Below are 17,301 nucleotides of genomic sequence, written 5' to 3'. Positions count from 1 at the left end.
ATATATATATAAAAAAAAAACATTACTAAAAAATGAATTAAAAACATAATTAAAACAGATAAATAAAAAATAAAAACAGTCAGAGGACCACACAATTTCATGCCGGGTTAAACGCAAGTGAATAAAAATGTGTTTTTAAGAGAGACTTAATCGCGTCAACAGAGGGCGCCATTCTAATGTGTGGTGGAAGATTATTCCACAGCTTGGGTCCGACAACAGAAAATGCCCAGTAAAGTGCAATGAGGTCTGAGATGTACACGGGTGCCAGTCCATGCAGGGCCTTAAAAACAAACAATAAAATCTTAAAATCAACTCTAAAATGAACAGGGAGCCAGTGCAGTGAAGATAAAATCGGCGTGATGTGTCCTCTACGTTGTGTGCCGGTTAAAAGACGAGCAGCAGAGTTTTGGACTAGCTGTAAGCGTGCCAGGTTCGCTTGGCTAATACCCGTGTACAATGCATTACAGTAGTCAAGACGTGTAGAGATAAAAGCATGAATCACTCGCTCCAAATCATTAAAAGACAAAACTGGTTTTAAACGAGATAAAAGCCGAAGATGATAAAAACTGGATTTAACCACAACATTTATCTGCTTATCAAGTTTAAAATCTCCATTGACTATGACGCCAAGGCTGGTGGCTGTAGATTTATAAAACTCTTGAAGAGAACACAAATCAGAATTGAAAACATGAGGTACATTCTCAGTGGTTTCTTCACTTGTCTATCTCTCTACAGCTTCATCCAGTCATCAGACGGCTGAACACCAGTAAATCTGGTTTAATGAGAGTTTTCTGCACATTAAAAATAGGTTTTGTTGACGCTGCACCAGGTGTTCACATTCAGGGTTAATGGTTTGCTCCCTTTGAGAAATACTATGAAGTTAACACTCTATTAGCTTTTTATGCTAATCCAAACAAATCAGTGTTCAGTGTTACAAAGATTGAAGCTAATTCAATAATGTTAAAGTCGTCTTAGATGTTATCTCTCATAATTTTTGACATGATTTTAAGATGACGTTCGACTGTTTTCTTCGGCGAAGCATGCTACAGGAGCAGCCGCAGCTCTCACATCCCCTGAGGGAGTTCTCTGATGTCTCCAGGGCCAAAACAGCCGTCCACTGAGTGTATATATGAGTGTATATATGTGTGTATGGGTGTGTGAATGTGTCTGCTGTACATCAACATCCGCCCCAGCCTGACTTGTAAAAGCACGACAGAGGTGAAAGTCCATTTAACTGATGCATCCATGCTGCTCTGTCACGCAAGCCCCAGCATGAGCGTCTCCACCTTTTTATTTATACCCAGGACTCCATCCTCTGCTCCGTCTCTAGGCCCCGTTTCCAGCACAGTGCCTTCTCTCCATCCTCCATCCCACCATCCTATTTTCAGGTTATTTATGAGAGCGGCGCCCGGAGGCTGAGCTTCCTGGGAATAGAAATTCACCCGCTTGTTGTTTTCCTTGAGAGATAGAGCAAAATAAATATCTGTGGATGCAAACAAACATTCATTTGCTGCTCTTCCGATGCTGTGAATAATGCAGTGTGGTCGGAATAAACTGGTAAAGCATATTTAGCGCCTCATACTCTGTCTGTTTTAAATATATATTGATATTTTTGTCACATATGGTGTTCATAACTTATTGATACAAACAAACAAGCTTAAATTTGTGAGGTATTAATGAATAAAGTTGGATGAAGACTTCATCTCTGCTGTTATTCTTTGAGTCACGATCATAGAAGAAGAGCAGGCTGATCTGGATCCTGTAATGTTTTGTAAACCTTTTCTTGAACTCCTCTCTGATTGTTTTTCATTGGCTGCTCCAAAGCAAAGCGATCCAGAGTCTGTTACCGGGGAGGATGGGCTCACACAGGGGGGACTGTGCCTCTCTGAAGTATTAAAGCAAATCATGCAATTTGCAGAAGGGCTTATTTAAGAGGAGGTGACTGTGATGAACTCCTCTGGGAGGGAGATGTACAAGCTCTCAGCTTCTTTTTTCTTTTTTTCTTTGTTTCTTTTTTTTTTTCTTCCTGACCTACAAACCAAGTTTGCGAAATGCAGCGCTGATATGATGATGCAAGAGGCTCATTTACAGATTAGCTCCAGGACGGTTTCATGGAGAATAAAAATGAGATAATCACAGAGGAGGAAATTGGATTATTGGGCTGCAAAATAACTTTGGAACACTTTATTTATTTCTCATGTTGATACGGTGAGATAAGCATTTCCGTTTTACTCCTGTTGTAGCAGTTGTTCTGACAGCTTAACCCCTGGCTTCTTGGTTTTGGGTTCCCCTGGTTTGGATCTGGTTTTGTCTCCAGATTTAGAGTCTTTGCTTATTTTTGGTTATTGGATGGGTTAAACCAACCGATTTCTGCTGCAAGGCTTTGTTTTTTTTGTGATATTTGATCGTTCTTATGTTTAAAGAGGGGGTATTGTGTTTTTCTTTTCTTTATTCTGTCCCTCCGGTGCCCCCGTAGTATCTTTTCATGAGTTACAACTCAGATAAATCTCTGGCTGTTTCCTAAACTGCCTACTACATACTACATGCAAACGTAGTGTAGTGGTGATGGATTTTATTTTCCCTTTATTATAAATGTACAACACAAACTTTAGGTAGTTTTTGGCATTTTAGTTATTTTTTGTTAATCATAGCACAGCAGAATCATCATATTCGATTTTAAACTTACACCAAAATGTATATCATTTATTTAAAATAAATCTGGAAGTGATTTTTATTTTCACAGCTGATGGAAAAATACACTATATAATCCAGGTGTGGTTTAAAAAGTGAATCAGTGGTTTATATGGGCTAATGAATTTGTAGAAGTAAACACCTCTTTTATAACTTGAAGTAACAAGATGTACTTGTGTTTCTTTCATATCATTTCACTTCTGTCTCATGGACCAACTAACGTTAGTGTTGTTGTATTGTGGTTATTATGCCAACTCATTCCACTAGATGGCGGTAATTCACCAAAACCTGCCACACGCATAGACAAACAGCGTTAGCACTGTGTATTGTGGGAAACAGTATGTGAAGTAGACTGGTCCGTTACATACTGAGAAATTTTCCTGGATCAGTAGGACATCCGGGGATTTTTGGCATACTTGGCATCTTGCTCTACAATTTGCATATGTAGACTACTTATAATGTCCGACATCTCTACCTGTCCCATGCCTGCTTGAAAATGTTTTCTAGAAGGGTATTTATTTATTTATTTTATGTTGTTGACTGACTGTACTAATGCATATACACTGGGAAGCTACAAATGAATTCCTCCTTGTGGGATAAAAAAAGTTGTCTGAATCTGAATCTGAATACTGTAGATTTTGCAAGTTTTCAAATATTAACTACTACGTACTGGATTTCAGCTAAAAAAGTAGACACTGCTAGTGTAGTAGGTGGTTTGGGAAGCAGCCTCTGTTTCCTCTCCCTTGTATTTCAGAAAACCCATATATCAGCCTCTGTTTTAAACACTTTCTTTTAGCTGCTGTTGCTGTAAGACTCCCCTACCCTCTGACTGGCCAGCCCCCTAGAGGCCTAGAGCAATAGGCAGACATTGGTGTTTGGGGCCCTCCCGCTTCTCCAACATGTCATGAACCAGTCAGGAGATTCCTATGTTATGACATTGACATCTTTTCAGGAAGATCTTGTGGTATCTTTGTGTTTATGTTGGTTCTTTCTTCTGGTTTTGATCGCAAACATTGCAAAACTGAAATTTAATCAAGTGTTTTAGGTATAAATTGTCTTACTGCCTCTACCAAGGAGGTTTTGTTTTCAGGAGAGTTTGTTTGTCTGTGGTCAACATAACTCAAAAAGTAACAAACAGATCTTGATGAAATTTTCAGGAAATGTTCAAAATGGGATAAAAAAGAAGTGATTAGATTTTGGAGGTGATCTGGATCACCGTCTGGATCCAGGACTTTTTCAAAGGATTCTCTATCATTGTAAGATAGGGCCGTTTTCCCCACATGTGTATATAACTCCATGATAAATGGTCGGATTGCTTTGCAAAACAATACAAGACAAGGTCACCATAATTTCTGACAGATGTTAAAGTACGATCCAGATCCTGGCAATATTCTGGATACTAAGATCTGGAATATGAAATATGTAGTCATCATAATTTTCAACACTGTCAGGAAACAAATTATCGTACAAACCTGCAACTAAAACCAAATTGTAAAAGACAGTCTGGTGAAAGGGAGTATAACATTAAAGTAGGACTAAAGTGTTGGCTAATTTTCTAATTTGACTAAATATGATCTACATTCAGCTGAAAAGAAACACTAGCTTAGATTTCAGTTTTTGCATCTCAGACGTAAAGTGGAAACAACTTTGAGTCCTCTTGTCTTCGATGTCAATCGAAGTTAAAGTGCACTAAACAGAGGAGCTCAGCTCAATCAGAAACATGATTAAATGATCTGACTCCGTCCTGGTTTATATTCTGCTCCTGTCGTGACTTTCAGCCACACTCTAAAGTTTGATCACAGCCCAACTCGACGTAATGTTTAATCTTTAGGAGGAAATGAGGCAGATGTTACAGTTTGAGTTGAAGATGCTGCAAGATCCTGAAACCTCTGCAGGATCTGAGACACACAAAGCGTGATGTTTCTCCTCGATCTCTATAAATCATCTTGACTTATTCAGAGCTTCTCGAACAGCGAGTGAGAGTCTGCAGTAATTTGTGGATCTTGTGCCGTACGGAGGATTTGTGGCTCGGTAAGGTCCGTGAGGATTTGTCCCAGCCCTGTAGCCGTGAGAGGAGGATCGTCACAGTCCCTGGAGCTGGTCTGCAGCTCTGAGTTATTGTCCTCGTCTGCTGGAGGGCAGATGGAGAACAGAGTGTGAATGACAAAGTGTGATCTCTGCTTTTATCTCTGTTTCTGATTTGATTGGTGTTGTTTTTGTTCTGTTATGGAGAATTACGCTGCTTATCGTGTCACATCAGCTCGATCCACTCAGACTTTACCTCGTCCTCTCCCGTCACTCAGCAGTCAGAGTGAGACAGCTCTGTCTCTGTTAGCGTCCTCTCTACCTGTCTGACACCAGCGGCTCCTCAGACACGTCTGTTCCAGGTTTAATTTAGACTGAGAGGAGTGTCAGGCTGTCTCTCCTCCTCCTCTGAAGCAGCCTGTCAGAGGAATACTGCTCCAAACCCCGAGAGTTAGTGACTCAGAGGGTGGTTCGTTTTCTAAATACTGTTGCAGCAGAACAGTCGTGTCATCTCTAACATCAGTAACTTGAAATATGAGCTGGTTTTTGTTGTTTCACACAGCACGCTTTGCATCCCTGCTGCTCACATCTTCAAGGGTCAAAGGTCAGAGTTCTGAGTGATGCTAACCCTTCCTCTCCTCACCTGTTTGTGTTTCAGGAGTTCGCCGCACTGACGAAGGAGCTGAACGCCTGCAGAGAGCAGCTCCTGGAGAAGGAGGAGGAGATCTCTGAGCTCAAAGCCGAGAGGAACAACACCAGGGTGAGCATCACACGTGACATCAGACTCAGGTTATGAAGCTAGGACGCTGTTGTTATGTCATTGTCAAAGAAGAGGTGAACACAATCCTTCTGGTCCAGAGAGAAAGCAGCTCCACCCAAAAGTCCACTCCAGGTTTTTCCACAAGCAGAGTAAATTTCAATACTTAAAAAAAAGCTACAGTGTATCCTATTTGATTTCCTCCTTTTTAAGATTTTATTATGATATTTAGAAAAAATAACAACAACACTTTTGAAAGGCTTAAAATATTTTTTTTCCCATGATACATTTTTTTTAATTTATTGATAGTAGAAAAAAATAAAAATTGACCTCCAGACAAAAATAGATGAATAATTAAATAAAGAGGACATTGTGAATGTCTCAATCTCAAGTCCGCTTCAGGTTTCTCCACAAGCAGAGTAAAGTTCACCACAAAAAAAAACAAAAAAAATCATGTATTCCCAACAATTTTCCTACTTTTTGAAACATGAAGAATAAAAATGACCTCAGGAAAAAAAAAAAAATCAGTTGTAAAGTCAGTTTTAGCTCCACTCCACTCAGTGCCAGCTGCGAAGATTATATTATGATATTACAAAAAAAAAAAAAAACTTTCAATAGGCTTACAATTTAGTTTTTTTTTCCTCATCATACTTTTTTTTTTTTTTTTTACAGTTTTTTAAAGTAAAAAATAAAAGTGACCTACAAACAAAAATAGATGAATAATTAAAAAAAAGACATTGTGGAAGCCCAATCTCCAAAGTCCACTTTAGGTTTCTCCACAAGCAGAGTAAAGTTCCCCACTGTTGAAAAAAAGTTTTCATTTATTCCCAACAATTTTCCTCCTTTTTGAAACATGAAAAATCGGAATGACCACAGGGAAAAAAAATCGCTGTTGTCTAATCGGTTTAAGCTCCACCCACTCAGTGCCAGCTGCAAAGATTTTTATTTTGATATATTAAAAAATAAAAAATAAAAATAAAAGGCTAACAATTTAGTTTATTTTCCCATGAAATATTTTTTTAAACTTTTTTTATTAGTGAAAAATAAAAATGACCTAGAGACAAATAGAAGATGAATAAAAAAACAAGTTGCACAAGTCCGATCTCAAAAGTTTACTCCAGGTTTCCCCACAGTCAGCTTCAAAGTGTTCATTAATTTAAAAATAAAAAAAGGAAAAACTTTTAGTAAACATTCAGCTAATTTTATTTCCTTATCATGTTTCATGTTTTAAAAAGTTAAAAACAAAAATGACTTTAAAATTGAAGAAAACACAAAAAGTTTTAGTACTTACAGAAAGTCCAGTCCAGTTTACTAAAAAGCCAGACATGCTATTTAGATGTTGGTGTGCTGTTATTTAGCCAATTTAGAAAGACTTAAAAACTCATCTGGGTTTGAGATTAATGCTGCGTTCCAGGCAACCTGTAACTAGTAGACGTGCACTGGATCGATGTACTCTGAGTTACGACTCGTGATGTCACAGCATCTATTTAGTAGTTTTTCATAGCAAAGTGTTGCTTTAACATTATTCATCTGCTAATGTTGACGTATCATTTGCAGCTACTCTGGCGTTAGCTAGTTTTCAGCGCAACAATCAATAAAAAATATGTTTCAATATAATGACAAATACTGTAAAGTATAAAGTGTAAGATAAAGATGAGGAAACTGAGACATGTGAAGTGAGAATCGATGACCTTTAGCAGCAGACATACATCGTCCAGAGCCTTTAAACTTCTTAACCAGAGCATGATCACACAGACTTCATGTTTCGTCTCCTACTGAAACTGAAGTTAGTTTAGAAAATGATTCCTATCCTCCAGAATCCTGTGAATTTCATCCCTTCACTTATCAAAACGTTTCGTAACTGTCCTAAAAAACCCGAAGCCTTCTGCGCGCTGCGATAGTCAGCATCCCGAGAAGGTTTTAGGTGAGGACAGTTCGCCGTCTGCCAAAGCGCTGTGCGACCATGTGCACTGACTGTGTCCAATTCTGAGACATACCTCATTAGCTCCACACACTCTGCATGAGCGTCTCCCTCCTGCTTCACATGCATGGCTGCTCAGCAGTGAAACTGGAGGCACAGATGTCCTGCAGGGTCCAGGTCGGGGTCTGTGAGGGGTAACACACAGAGGACGCAAACAGATCAGCTCCAGTCTGTGATGAAGTCTAACATCTTCAGTCTTTTTGGGACGGTAAGCACACTCTGCTCTTTGCAGATAAGGCTGTTTTCATCCGTCTGCAGATGAAGTGGGTTTAAAGAGGAGTGTTATCTCTCTGAGTGGAGGCAGAATATTTTAGCACAACGCCAGCTGAGAAAAACAGGGACAGACAAAAGTCATTTTCTCTCCCTCTCACTTTATTATCACCTTCAATCTTCTGATGGCGAATTACCGAGAAGCTTTAATTAGGTTTGTTTCGTGGCTCGTCGGGTTTTACAGGTCAGGACTCAGTGTTTGAGGACATGTGCAGGCAGACAGCTGACTGAGAGGGAGACAGAGGAGTGGAGATCAGATGTTTACTGAGCAGCAGGCGGCTGTGCTTTTTGTTCCAACAACTTCACTGAACGCTGAACTCTTCACTTTCACTTTGTGGTCGGTTCAGCAGAGAGGGTTTTGTTGAGCTGGCAGGAGGAAGCGCTGCACGCAGACATGATGGCAGCCGACGAGACTCAGAGAGACAGCTGTGTCAGGACGACAGGTGGAGAGACGACGCTGTCCTCCTTGAGGACACCAAGCTACAACCTCAAGATTAATCCATGAAACATTTCTTATTCATATTATGTCTTATTACACCTAATATGGGCCAAATTCAACTCATCAGTCCTGGAAAATGTCTTGTTTCAAGTAATTTACAGACAAAAATGAGGTCTAAATTGCTTGTAACAAGTCAGAAAAATCTGCCAATGGAACAAGAGAAAATTTGCAAGAAAATTTGTTTGAACTAAGATAATGTCTTAATACAAGTAACTTTTCTTTTGTTCCACTGGCAGATTTCTTAAACATGTTTAAAACAATTCGGACCTCATTTTGTCTGCAAATAACTTGAAATTAGACATTTTTCTGGACTGGTCGGGTAAATGTGGCTCATATTAAGTCTAAAAAGACATTTCCTACTTAAAATAAGGCAAAAGCACTTGATAATGTTTTTTTTTTTGAGTGTATCAGAGCCACTAACTGTCTCTCATTCCTCACTGAGACAGAGACAGACTTTTATCACAGTGTCAACAGGCAGAGGATATGTTTTTTGTGGCCGTTGTGTCTCTTTTGCGTTTTAAAATGAATCACCATTGTTGTAGGACATTAATCAGTCGGAAATCATTCCAATTTGTTCAGTTGTAATGTGACCATTTCACCACAGTGTCAACAGTAGGTGTGGGTAAAAATATTGATGAATCGATGTATCAAAATATTTCCTTGCCCAATTCAATATTCATTCAGCAAATCCTCTGAATCGATTCATCTCCTGGAAAGTTAGAGGGACTGTGTGTGTTATTTGCGTTGTATGGACGAGGGCCACCAGAGACCAAACAACAACAAAAAAATGGCAGCCAAAGCAGCAGCAGCGTAAAGCCAGATCCTTCGGCTTTGAAGTCTGACTTTGGGTTGTTTTATTGCTCCAAAACGTGAGGTGACATACCACATATGGGGGCATGAAAATTGATAATTGAAGCATTTAAACCAAAATCGAATCGAATCGAATCGCGACTTAAAGAATCGAAGCTGAATGGAATTGTGAGGTTCTTGGCAATACCCAGCCCTAGTCAACAGGCAGTGTGGAGAATAGGGATGGGTACCACTTTAGGTACTTTTATAGGTATCGATCGAATTCTGTCAAAAGTACTGAGTACCGATTAACATATAATCAATAGGTACCATGTCTAGGTACCTAAACGCATCGTTGTGACTGTGAGGGAGTGGAAGAGAAGGGGATTTTCCATGCATGAACACAGCATTACAAAATTATATAATGAAGAATAAATATGATAAATTGTTAAAAAATATATATATATATTTTTTTGTGATTATATTTTTTTTTTTAAAAAAAGAGATATTTTTCGTAAAAAAAAAATCCTGTGCTTTTATTTTGAAGGGGTGGCGACATTGCACTACAATGCTAAGTGCCATTGTTAGTTTTACAGGACACCAGTGCTACATATTTCTTAAAGTTTCTTTGAAACTACTTTTCAGGAGTTGGCCTTTTTTAGTTAGCCCTCATGTAAAATGCAGCTAAAAGAATCCAACTGGAAATGTTTCTCCACCTGGCGTCGCCACCTGCTGGTCATTTTTGGTCTAACATTATTTTTTTTGTGTGCGTGTGTGTGTGTGTTGGCAGACTGATATTCTTTCTCTTAGGTTCAAAACATCCTCTTTTTATTTGATTAATTTGATGAGTAGAAATTTCTTTCTCAATCTGAGTTGTGGCTTGTCATCATGGGCGACGAAAGGGGGGGGTGTTCTAGGGGCCTAGAAAGGCCCCTAACAAAATTACATGGGGGGCCCAGCAATATTTGTTTTCATGGGGCCTGAAATTCCTGGCGGTGCCCCTGTTTGTCACTGAGGGAACTAGGTGGGTCTCCAAACCGGACCAGCTGAGAACCACTGATCTAGACAGCAAGAAGATGCCCAGAAGTAAACACTGAGTATCGTGTTTTTAGTTAGCCCTGTCCTCCGTCTGTCATGGTTGGTTTTATCCGTTTGCATGAAAGATATCACCATCTCATCTTTGTTGATAGAAGATTTCTTGACCCACTTCATCAAAAATACAGATCCCTGTCTGTACTCTGAAGATAGACCTGAACACCCGCTGAGCACGGTGTAAAAGATGCAGCGTCAGCTTGAGTAAAAGTTAGTGATACCATCTGTATGAGGTTTTTTTAGAGAGGGTACGGCTTCGAGGAACTGTGAGAGAAAAATCTGGCAAACTCTTTTAATCGACGATAACGGTGATTCTTTTCTGTTTCAGCTTCTGTTGGAGCATCTGGAGTGTTTGGTGTCCCGACACGAGCGCTCTCTTCGTATGACGGTGGTGAAGCGTCAGGCTCAGTCTCCATCCGGAGTCTCCAGCGAGGTCGAGGTCCTCAAAGCGCTCAAGTCCCTGTTTGAACACCATAAAGCCCTCGATGAGAAGGTACGTCAGCGTGATGATATCAAATGATTCAGAGAAGATCCATCAGTGGTTTTAGCCTCTGCATCCATGACCTCTGACCCCTGTGTGACATCACCGTGCCCCTGTAATCCACTCATCCTCTGCTCTAAAAGCATCATTTATACTGCACGCTCCAGACACCATCTTAGGGACATCCCTGCTCCGACGCCAGCTCCTCTAATCCAGGATCAGCCTTCTCTCTCAGGGTCTGACGTCCTGCAGCAGCGGTTTGGCTCAGTCACCATATAACGCATGAAAACTGCTCCATCACGAAGACGCGCTGAGTTATTCACAGAGGAGTGCAGAAGAGGAAATTTCCTCTCAGCAACCGTCGCTTTAAAAGCCATAAAAGCCTGATAACGCTGCTTTAAAGCCTCAGTAAAGTGTTATTGTGAGGCTGCAGCAGTGGGGTGTTTTCGCTGCTGTGTTAACCCTTTATTCACCAACACACTGGACTCAACAGGAGCAGAAAATGAGAGTTTCTGCTCCCAGAGCCTCAGCTGGCGGCTCCACTGTCCACTCACAGGATGTCAGGTGTTGACAGGTGTTTGTGTTTTATGGTTTTCAGGTACGAGAGAGACTACGGGTGTCGCTGGAGAGGGTGTCCGCCTTAGAGGAGGAGCTCACAGCAGCCAATCAGGAGGTAAGAGGAGAGATGCTGTATTCTTGTTTTCTGCACAAAGACTTAAAACTAAAACTCAATGCACAAAAAACACAGCTCTGCACTGTCCAAAAGTGTGCAGAAATGTCGTATGCATGAACTCTGCAGGCTCTACTCACCCTCGTTCAGCAGAAGGTGACACTAAATATCACCGTGCACTCGAGAAGCCTCCTCCACGCTGCACTCAGGCTCACAGGAGCACCTGAGCAGCCATCGCCATGCAGATGGTCGTGCTCCAGCTGAGGAAAAAAAAAACCTCAGGCAGACACTTCACCGCCTGTCAGACGTGCCAGCCTGACTTTCAGGACGGGATACAAGTTGGCGAGGAGAGGGGAATAAGACGGGGAAGGTGGAGAGTGACAGGAGGGGGAGGGAGCGTGGTCAGAGGACAGGCAGCGAAGAGGAGAAGCAGAGAGGAGTGACAGGAGACAGAAATAGAGGTGGCAGGTGGAGGAGAGGTGTGTGTGTTAACCACAGTGCAGGTGTGCAGGTGGTCAGCGGACAAGGTGTGGAGACAAAGTGATGATGGGGTGAGATGGTGAGGAATCCAGGTTTCCACCACTGCAGGTTTTACAAGCTGACTTCTCCATTATTACACTGCAAAAACTGAAATCTTATCAAGTGTTTTTGTCTTATTTTGAGTAAAACTTGTCTGGTGATACTTGATATGAGCCACATTCAACTGATCAGTCCAGATTAAATGTTTTGTTTATGTAATTTAAAGACAAAAATAAGGTCTGAATTGCTTGTAACAAGTAAAAAAAATCAGCCAGTGGAAAAATTGTTTGAAACTGGAATAATGTCTTAACACAGGAAACTTTTTTCTTATTTCATTGGCAGATTTTTTAAACTTGTTACAAGCAATTCAGACCTCATTTTGTCTTTAAATAACTTAAAACAGGACTTTTTCTGGGCTGATAAGTTGAATGTGGCCCATATCAAAGGTGCTGTGAGGAGTTTGAAAGTGATCTTGAAAAAGTCTCCCTTCTAGATATTTGCCTGATCATAATCCACACTTTAAAATTAGATTATCAGCACCAATATTGCTGGCTACACTGCAAAAATCTGAAATCTTATCAAGTGTTTTTGTCTGATTTTCAGTAGAAAATGTCTTTTTAGACTCAATATAAACCACATTCACCTAAACAAGTCCAGAAAAATGTCTGATTTCAAGTAATTTAAAGACAAAATGAGGTCTGAGTTGCTTTCAACAAGTTAAAAAAAATCTCTCAATGTAACAAGAGAACAGTTACTTGTAGTAAGACATTATTCTAGTTTCAAGAAAATTGTTCCTGTTCCATTGGCTGATTTTTTAACTTGTTACACGCAACTTAGACCTTATTTTGTCTTTAAATAACTTGAAATTAGACATTCTTCTGGACTGGTCAGGTGAATGTGACTCATATTAAGTATAATAAGACAATTTTTACTTAAAATAAGACAAAAACACTTGATAAAATTTCGTTTTTGTGCAGTGTACAGGTTATTTTTAATTGCTACCTCTTAGCTTCCAGTTTGGGCCGTTCAGGACCACATAAAACACAGAGATCTGTGTTTTTCTCTAATGAAAACAATTTCTGTGATTAATTTTGTAGTGATGGTAGAAACTGGAGCCTAACTGTCAGATAGAAAAGGACAGAAGCTAAAAGCGCTAAACTATTAGTGATAATATCCATTCCTACCCACATGCAGCAGTTATTCTGCAGTGGAAGCTTTCAGATTTGAAACGATGCGGTACCTGGTAATCGGTATCGGTACTCAGTGGTACCAAATTTCGGTACTTTTTTGTGTTTATGTGGTAAAAAATATCAATTTGTTTAATAATAAAATGTAACTACTTTTCAATTGAACATATTTATTCTTCAGTATATAACCTAGATACCTAAACATGGTGCCTTTTGAGTGTACGTGAGGTACCCTGTACTTTTGACAGAATTCAGTCAGTACCTTTAAAAGTACCTAATTTGGTACCCATCCTTAACAATAAGACAATTTTAACTGAAAATAAGACTAAAACATGATAAGATTTCAGTTTTTTGCAGTGTATGTTTGCTCATTTTTTCTTTTAGAGGGTGGAAATGGTTCGAGTTTTCATTTTTCGACTAATAGTCATGAACCAATCAATCAGTGCCGATTCTCTTAATTTTGGGGGATCAGAGATCGGCCTATCCTTTCTTATGAAACTGATCTCATAAACCTCCAGGAAGGTCTGACAGCCATTGTTGCTTTTTGCTCTGAGACCTAAAACTCAGGACACTTTATTGGCTTTCTAAGTTAAAACATAAAGATTTTATTGTTTCACAGGTATTGTTCAATGATTTTCAATAAAATAAGATTGGAACATTAAAGGAATATGCTGTCAGTTATGAAGTATAAAAAAAAAGTAAAAATTGGTATCGGCAGGTTAGGCTTTTTAAAGATCAGTGATTGGGGATGGGCCAGAAAATTGTGATTGATGCACCCCTGATAAGCATGCAGCATCAGTGTGAGTTTTCTTTGGTCTGAATCAAGAATCAAGGACTTTAAGGAAGGAAAGGAGGAGAAGAGGAGAAAGGAGTTAAAGAAATAATCCAGCCTGTCCCTGGGTCCCAAAGCCATCCCTCATTTTTCTTCCCCAGCTTCTTGACGAAGTCTGTTTCTGAGCCGTTAACTCGCTGACTGACGTCTCAGTCCAGCAGCACTTTGAAGATATTTCTCTCGTCACACAGCCAAGGTTAGCGTCAGCCCGTACACTACCTGTACCAGACCAGCCCCTCATAAATGGTTAACACTACAGTTGTCAGCGCGGTGGACAGATGAGTGATTGGACCTTGAGGCGCTGGAAGAGGCCGTCGAAGCTTCTTCGCTGCAGAATAAAAACGTCCACACCTCACGGTCCCGGGGGAGCCGCGCAGAGCCAGGAGCCGGTAATTGATTTGTGATGGAGGTCTGGAACGAAGTCCTTTCTCCCAGCGGGGTCTTTCGACAACACCGCCGTGGCTGATGAAATCGTCGACCTTTGACCTGGTGCAGTCACAGGTGTTTAAGTAGCCACACGCTGATTACTGCTGCTGATTGAAATTTGCTCTCATAGAACGTACGGTTAGTCAGAGCGTGTTGGATTGAACTCCAGGATTGCTTATTGTTCTTTGATTATCGGTGTGCTGCAGCTAACAAAACGGCCAATTTAGAAAAAAATCACCTTAATATGAAGTCATGGAGACATGTCATGAGCCTGTTTGCTCCCAGAGACCAACCTTTATCAAAGGATGGACCGGAAATTGAAACCAGCCACAGGATTAGGCTTTTTAAAGAGGCTGACCTCAGATGCAGAGTTCTGCAGGTGAGTATGGAGGATGTGCACACAAGTGAATGCACAACATTTAATAAACATAAATGCATCAATCATGGGTTTAAACCGTGCATTTAATGTCAAACTTTTCCTTTAGTTCCAAAAAAACAACAATTGATAGTATTTTGATGATTTTGTTGTAGTAATTTGGACTGGTTGGTCTGCAGTTCTCTTCACTAACTTTTCATGCTTTAAAGATTAAATCCTGTATGCATGTCAGAGTGTGCACACATGCACATTTTCTCCACACGATGTGATTGATTGTAATTTAAGCACACTGCACCAGCTCTCTGCCCCCGACTCTCACCCCTACAAAATCAATCTCTAAAGTCAAAGATCCTCCTTCCCTCGTGTCCTCTGTCCCTCCTCTGTGCGTCTCTTTGTCTCAGAGCAGCTCAGTGCTGCAGAGAGGTGAGGAAACCCTCAGTGTGTCTGTGTGTTTGGTGTCAGCGTTTGACGAGAGGTAGATCAACGACATCAAACAGGAGGAGGGACAGACGCCATCTTCTTCTTCTTCTTCTTCTCCTTCTTCTTTGTGGATCTGGAGATCTCTCCATCCGTAAATTTAAAGAGGAGCTGCATCCCGTCATCCATCACTTCTTTGGATCGTTTGATGTCTGAGCTGAGAAATTACAGACCATCTCAGATTAATGTTACAGAAGCAAACACAGACTCAATCACGCTCCTGTTAAAGATAACTAACAGAGATCGCAGGAGTGACCCAAGGAGGAAGAAACCATTCTTCTCATTGATCGTTAATCCTTCCCTGAGTCTTTCTACATTTTTTTCTCTTTTTTTAAGTGATAATTCAGTAAATTTGAAACATTAGACCCCTCACTGATTGATGATTGACGGCAAAAAAACTCAAATCAAGTGTTTTTGTCTTATTTTCAAGTAAAAAAAGTCTTTCTACACTTTATATGAGCCACATTTAACTTATTAGTACAGAAATAATGTCTTGTTTCAAGTTATTTGAAGAGAAAATGAGGTCTGAATTTTTTGTAGCAAGTAAAAGTAATCTGCGAATGGAATTTGCTACATTGGAAGATTTTTTTCTTGTTTTCACTAACTCAGACCTCATTTTTCCCCAAAATAACTAAAAACAAAATGTTTTTCTGGACTCGATATGTGGCTCATATTAAGTCTAAAAAGACATTTTCTACTGAACATAACACAAAAACACTTGGTAAAATTCTAGTTTTTTCCAGTGTGGTTATGCATCGACACCCTGAGGAGTCAGAGCTCACCATTTTTCAGAAAGCTGCACCTTTTAAAGAGAGTGTTTCATTTTAAATCAATGTTGTAGTTCACCCCTTTTTCTGAGAAACGAACTCAAGAGCCAAACATAAGTGTGGCCACCAAAAAACCTAAGTCCACCCAAAAACTTTGAACATTCAAAAATTAAATGTATTTTCAAGGTTTATTTATAGAGAGATGATTAACTACCCATGTTACACTGGAAAAAAACATACTTCTTATTAAGTTGTTTTTTTTTTTTTTTTGGTAGAAACTGTCTTTTTAGAATTTTTAGAGCCACATTTACCTGATCGTCCAGAAAAATGTCTTATTTCACATTATTTTAAGACTAAAATGAGGTCTGAATCGCTTTTAACTTGTAAAAAAATAAAATCTGCCACTGGAACAAGAGAAAAGTTACTTGTTTTAAGACATTATTGTAGTTTTAAGTTCTCTTATTCCATAGGTAGATTTTTTTTACTAGTTACAAGCATTCAGACCACATTTTTGTCTCTAAATCGCTTGAAATAAGCCAATTTTGGGGCAGATCAGTAGAATGTGGCTCAAATCAAGTATAGCAAGACAATTTTTACTTAAAAAAAGACAAAAACACTTGTTAGGAATTCAGTTTTCACAGTGTAAGATCACATTTAATAGCAAATTTGTTTTAAAGAGCTTAAAGTGATCTCCCCCTTAAATCGGCAAACATGACAGAAATCAGTGAAATTTGGATACGTCATTGATCATTTAAAAATTCACCCCCTCCCGTGGGTTCAAGCTACATGCATGAGAATTGATGGGCCAATGCATCATACCAAGATCTACAAAAATGTCTCCAACCATGGTGCTGAAAACCAAACAGGAAGTCTGATATTGCAGGCTGAATTAAAAAAAAAAGTGCTCATTTGCTGCAGATGAAAACTGGTTGAAAAAAGTTTTAAACCAAACTTTGATGCTTGAATTCTCCTGATGCTCCCTTGGACTGTGGTGTTTCTATGCTCACGTTTGAACATTTTTACAAGGAGGACATTTCTTCCAGGAAGCTGACAAGTTTGGATGATTTGTGCCTCAGATGTGGTCCAGGTTGTGAAAAGTTTAGCACATTTCAATCGGCTCCTGGAAGTCTCAGAAGCCTCAGATTGTTTATGAGACACATGCAGCAGCAGCCGCCGAGGACACGCTCTACCTTTCTCCTCCATAATCACACGGTGTCTGTCGGGAAGAGGCTAATTATTGTTGTTGCCGGTCAGCCGCCTGACAGAGTTATGACTTCAGGACGTTTTCTTCAGGTGGTGGAAAGAGACACGAGGGCCAGAGAGCAGCGTAATTACAGGGATGGTATCAGTGTCACATGTTAAAGTCATGTTTGATACATTCCTGCAGAGAGGATAGACTGTAATTACAGCTGTTACATAAGAAGGAAACTAAACACTGAGTTTTCAAGACATGCAAAACCAT

The 17,301-nt window shown here is 39.8% G+C and overlaps 1 protein-coding gene across 3 annotated transcripts in view; it reads left to right on the top strand.

The window, feature by feature from the left end:
• Nucleotides 1-17,301, top strand: part of ppfia2 (PTPRF interacting protein alpha 2) — a 219,948-nt gene that overhangs the window by 156,173 nt on the left and 46,474 nt on the right. For all 3 annotated transcript variants that reach the window (XR_012600093.1, XM_074697910.1, XM_074697912.1), the window contains 3 exons: nucleotides 5,375-5,476; nucleotides 10,433-10,597; nucleotides 11,184-11,258. Coding sequence is in view for 2 of the 3 variants with exons in the window: in XM_074697910.1 (XP_074554011.1) it covers nucleotides 5,375-5,476; nucleotides 10,433-10,597; nucleotides 11,184-11,258 (342 nt within the window). In the remaining variant the exon portion in view is untranslated. The remainder of the gene's footprint in view (nucleotides 1-5,374; nucleotides 5,477-10,432; nucleotides 10,598-11,183; nucleotides 11,259-17,301) is intronic.

The sequence above is a fragment of the Halichoeres trimaculatus genome, unplaced genomic scaffold (assembly GCF_033239565.1).
Source record: "Halichoeres trimaculatus isolate MK-OKI-2021-1 unplaced genomic scaffold, fHalTri1.1 fHalTri1_scaffold_21, whole genome shotgun sequence".
Classification (NCBI taxonomy): domain Eukaryota; kingdom Metazoa; phylum Chordata; class Actinopteri; order Labriformes; family Labridae; genus Halichoeres; species Halichoeres trimaculatus.
The sequence above is the reverse complement of the archived record's forward strand: the minus strand, read 5'-3'. Positions and strand labels throughout refer to the sequence as shown.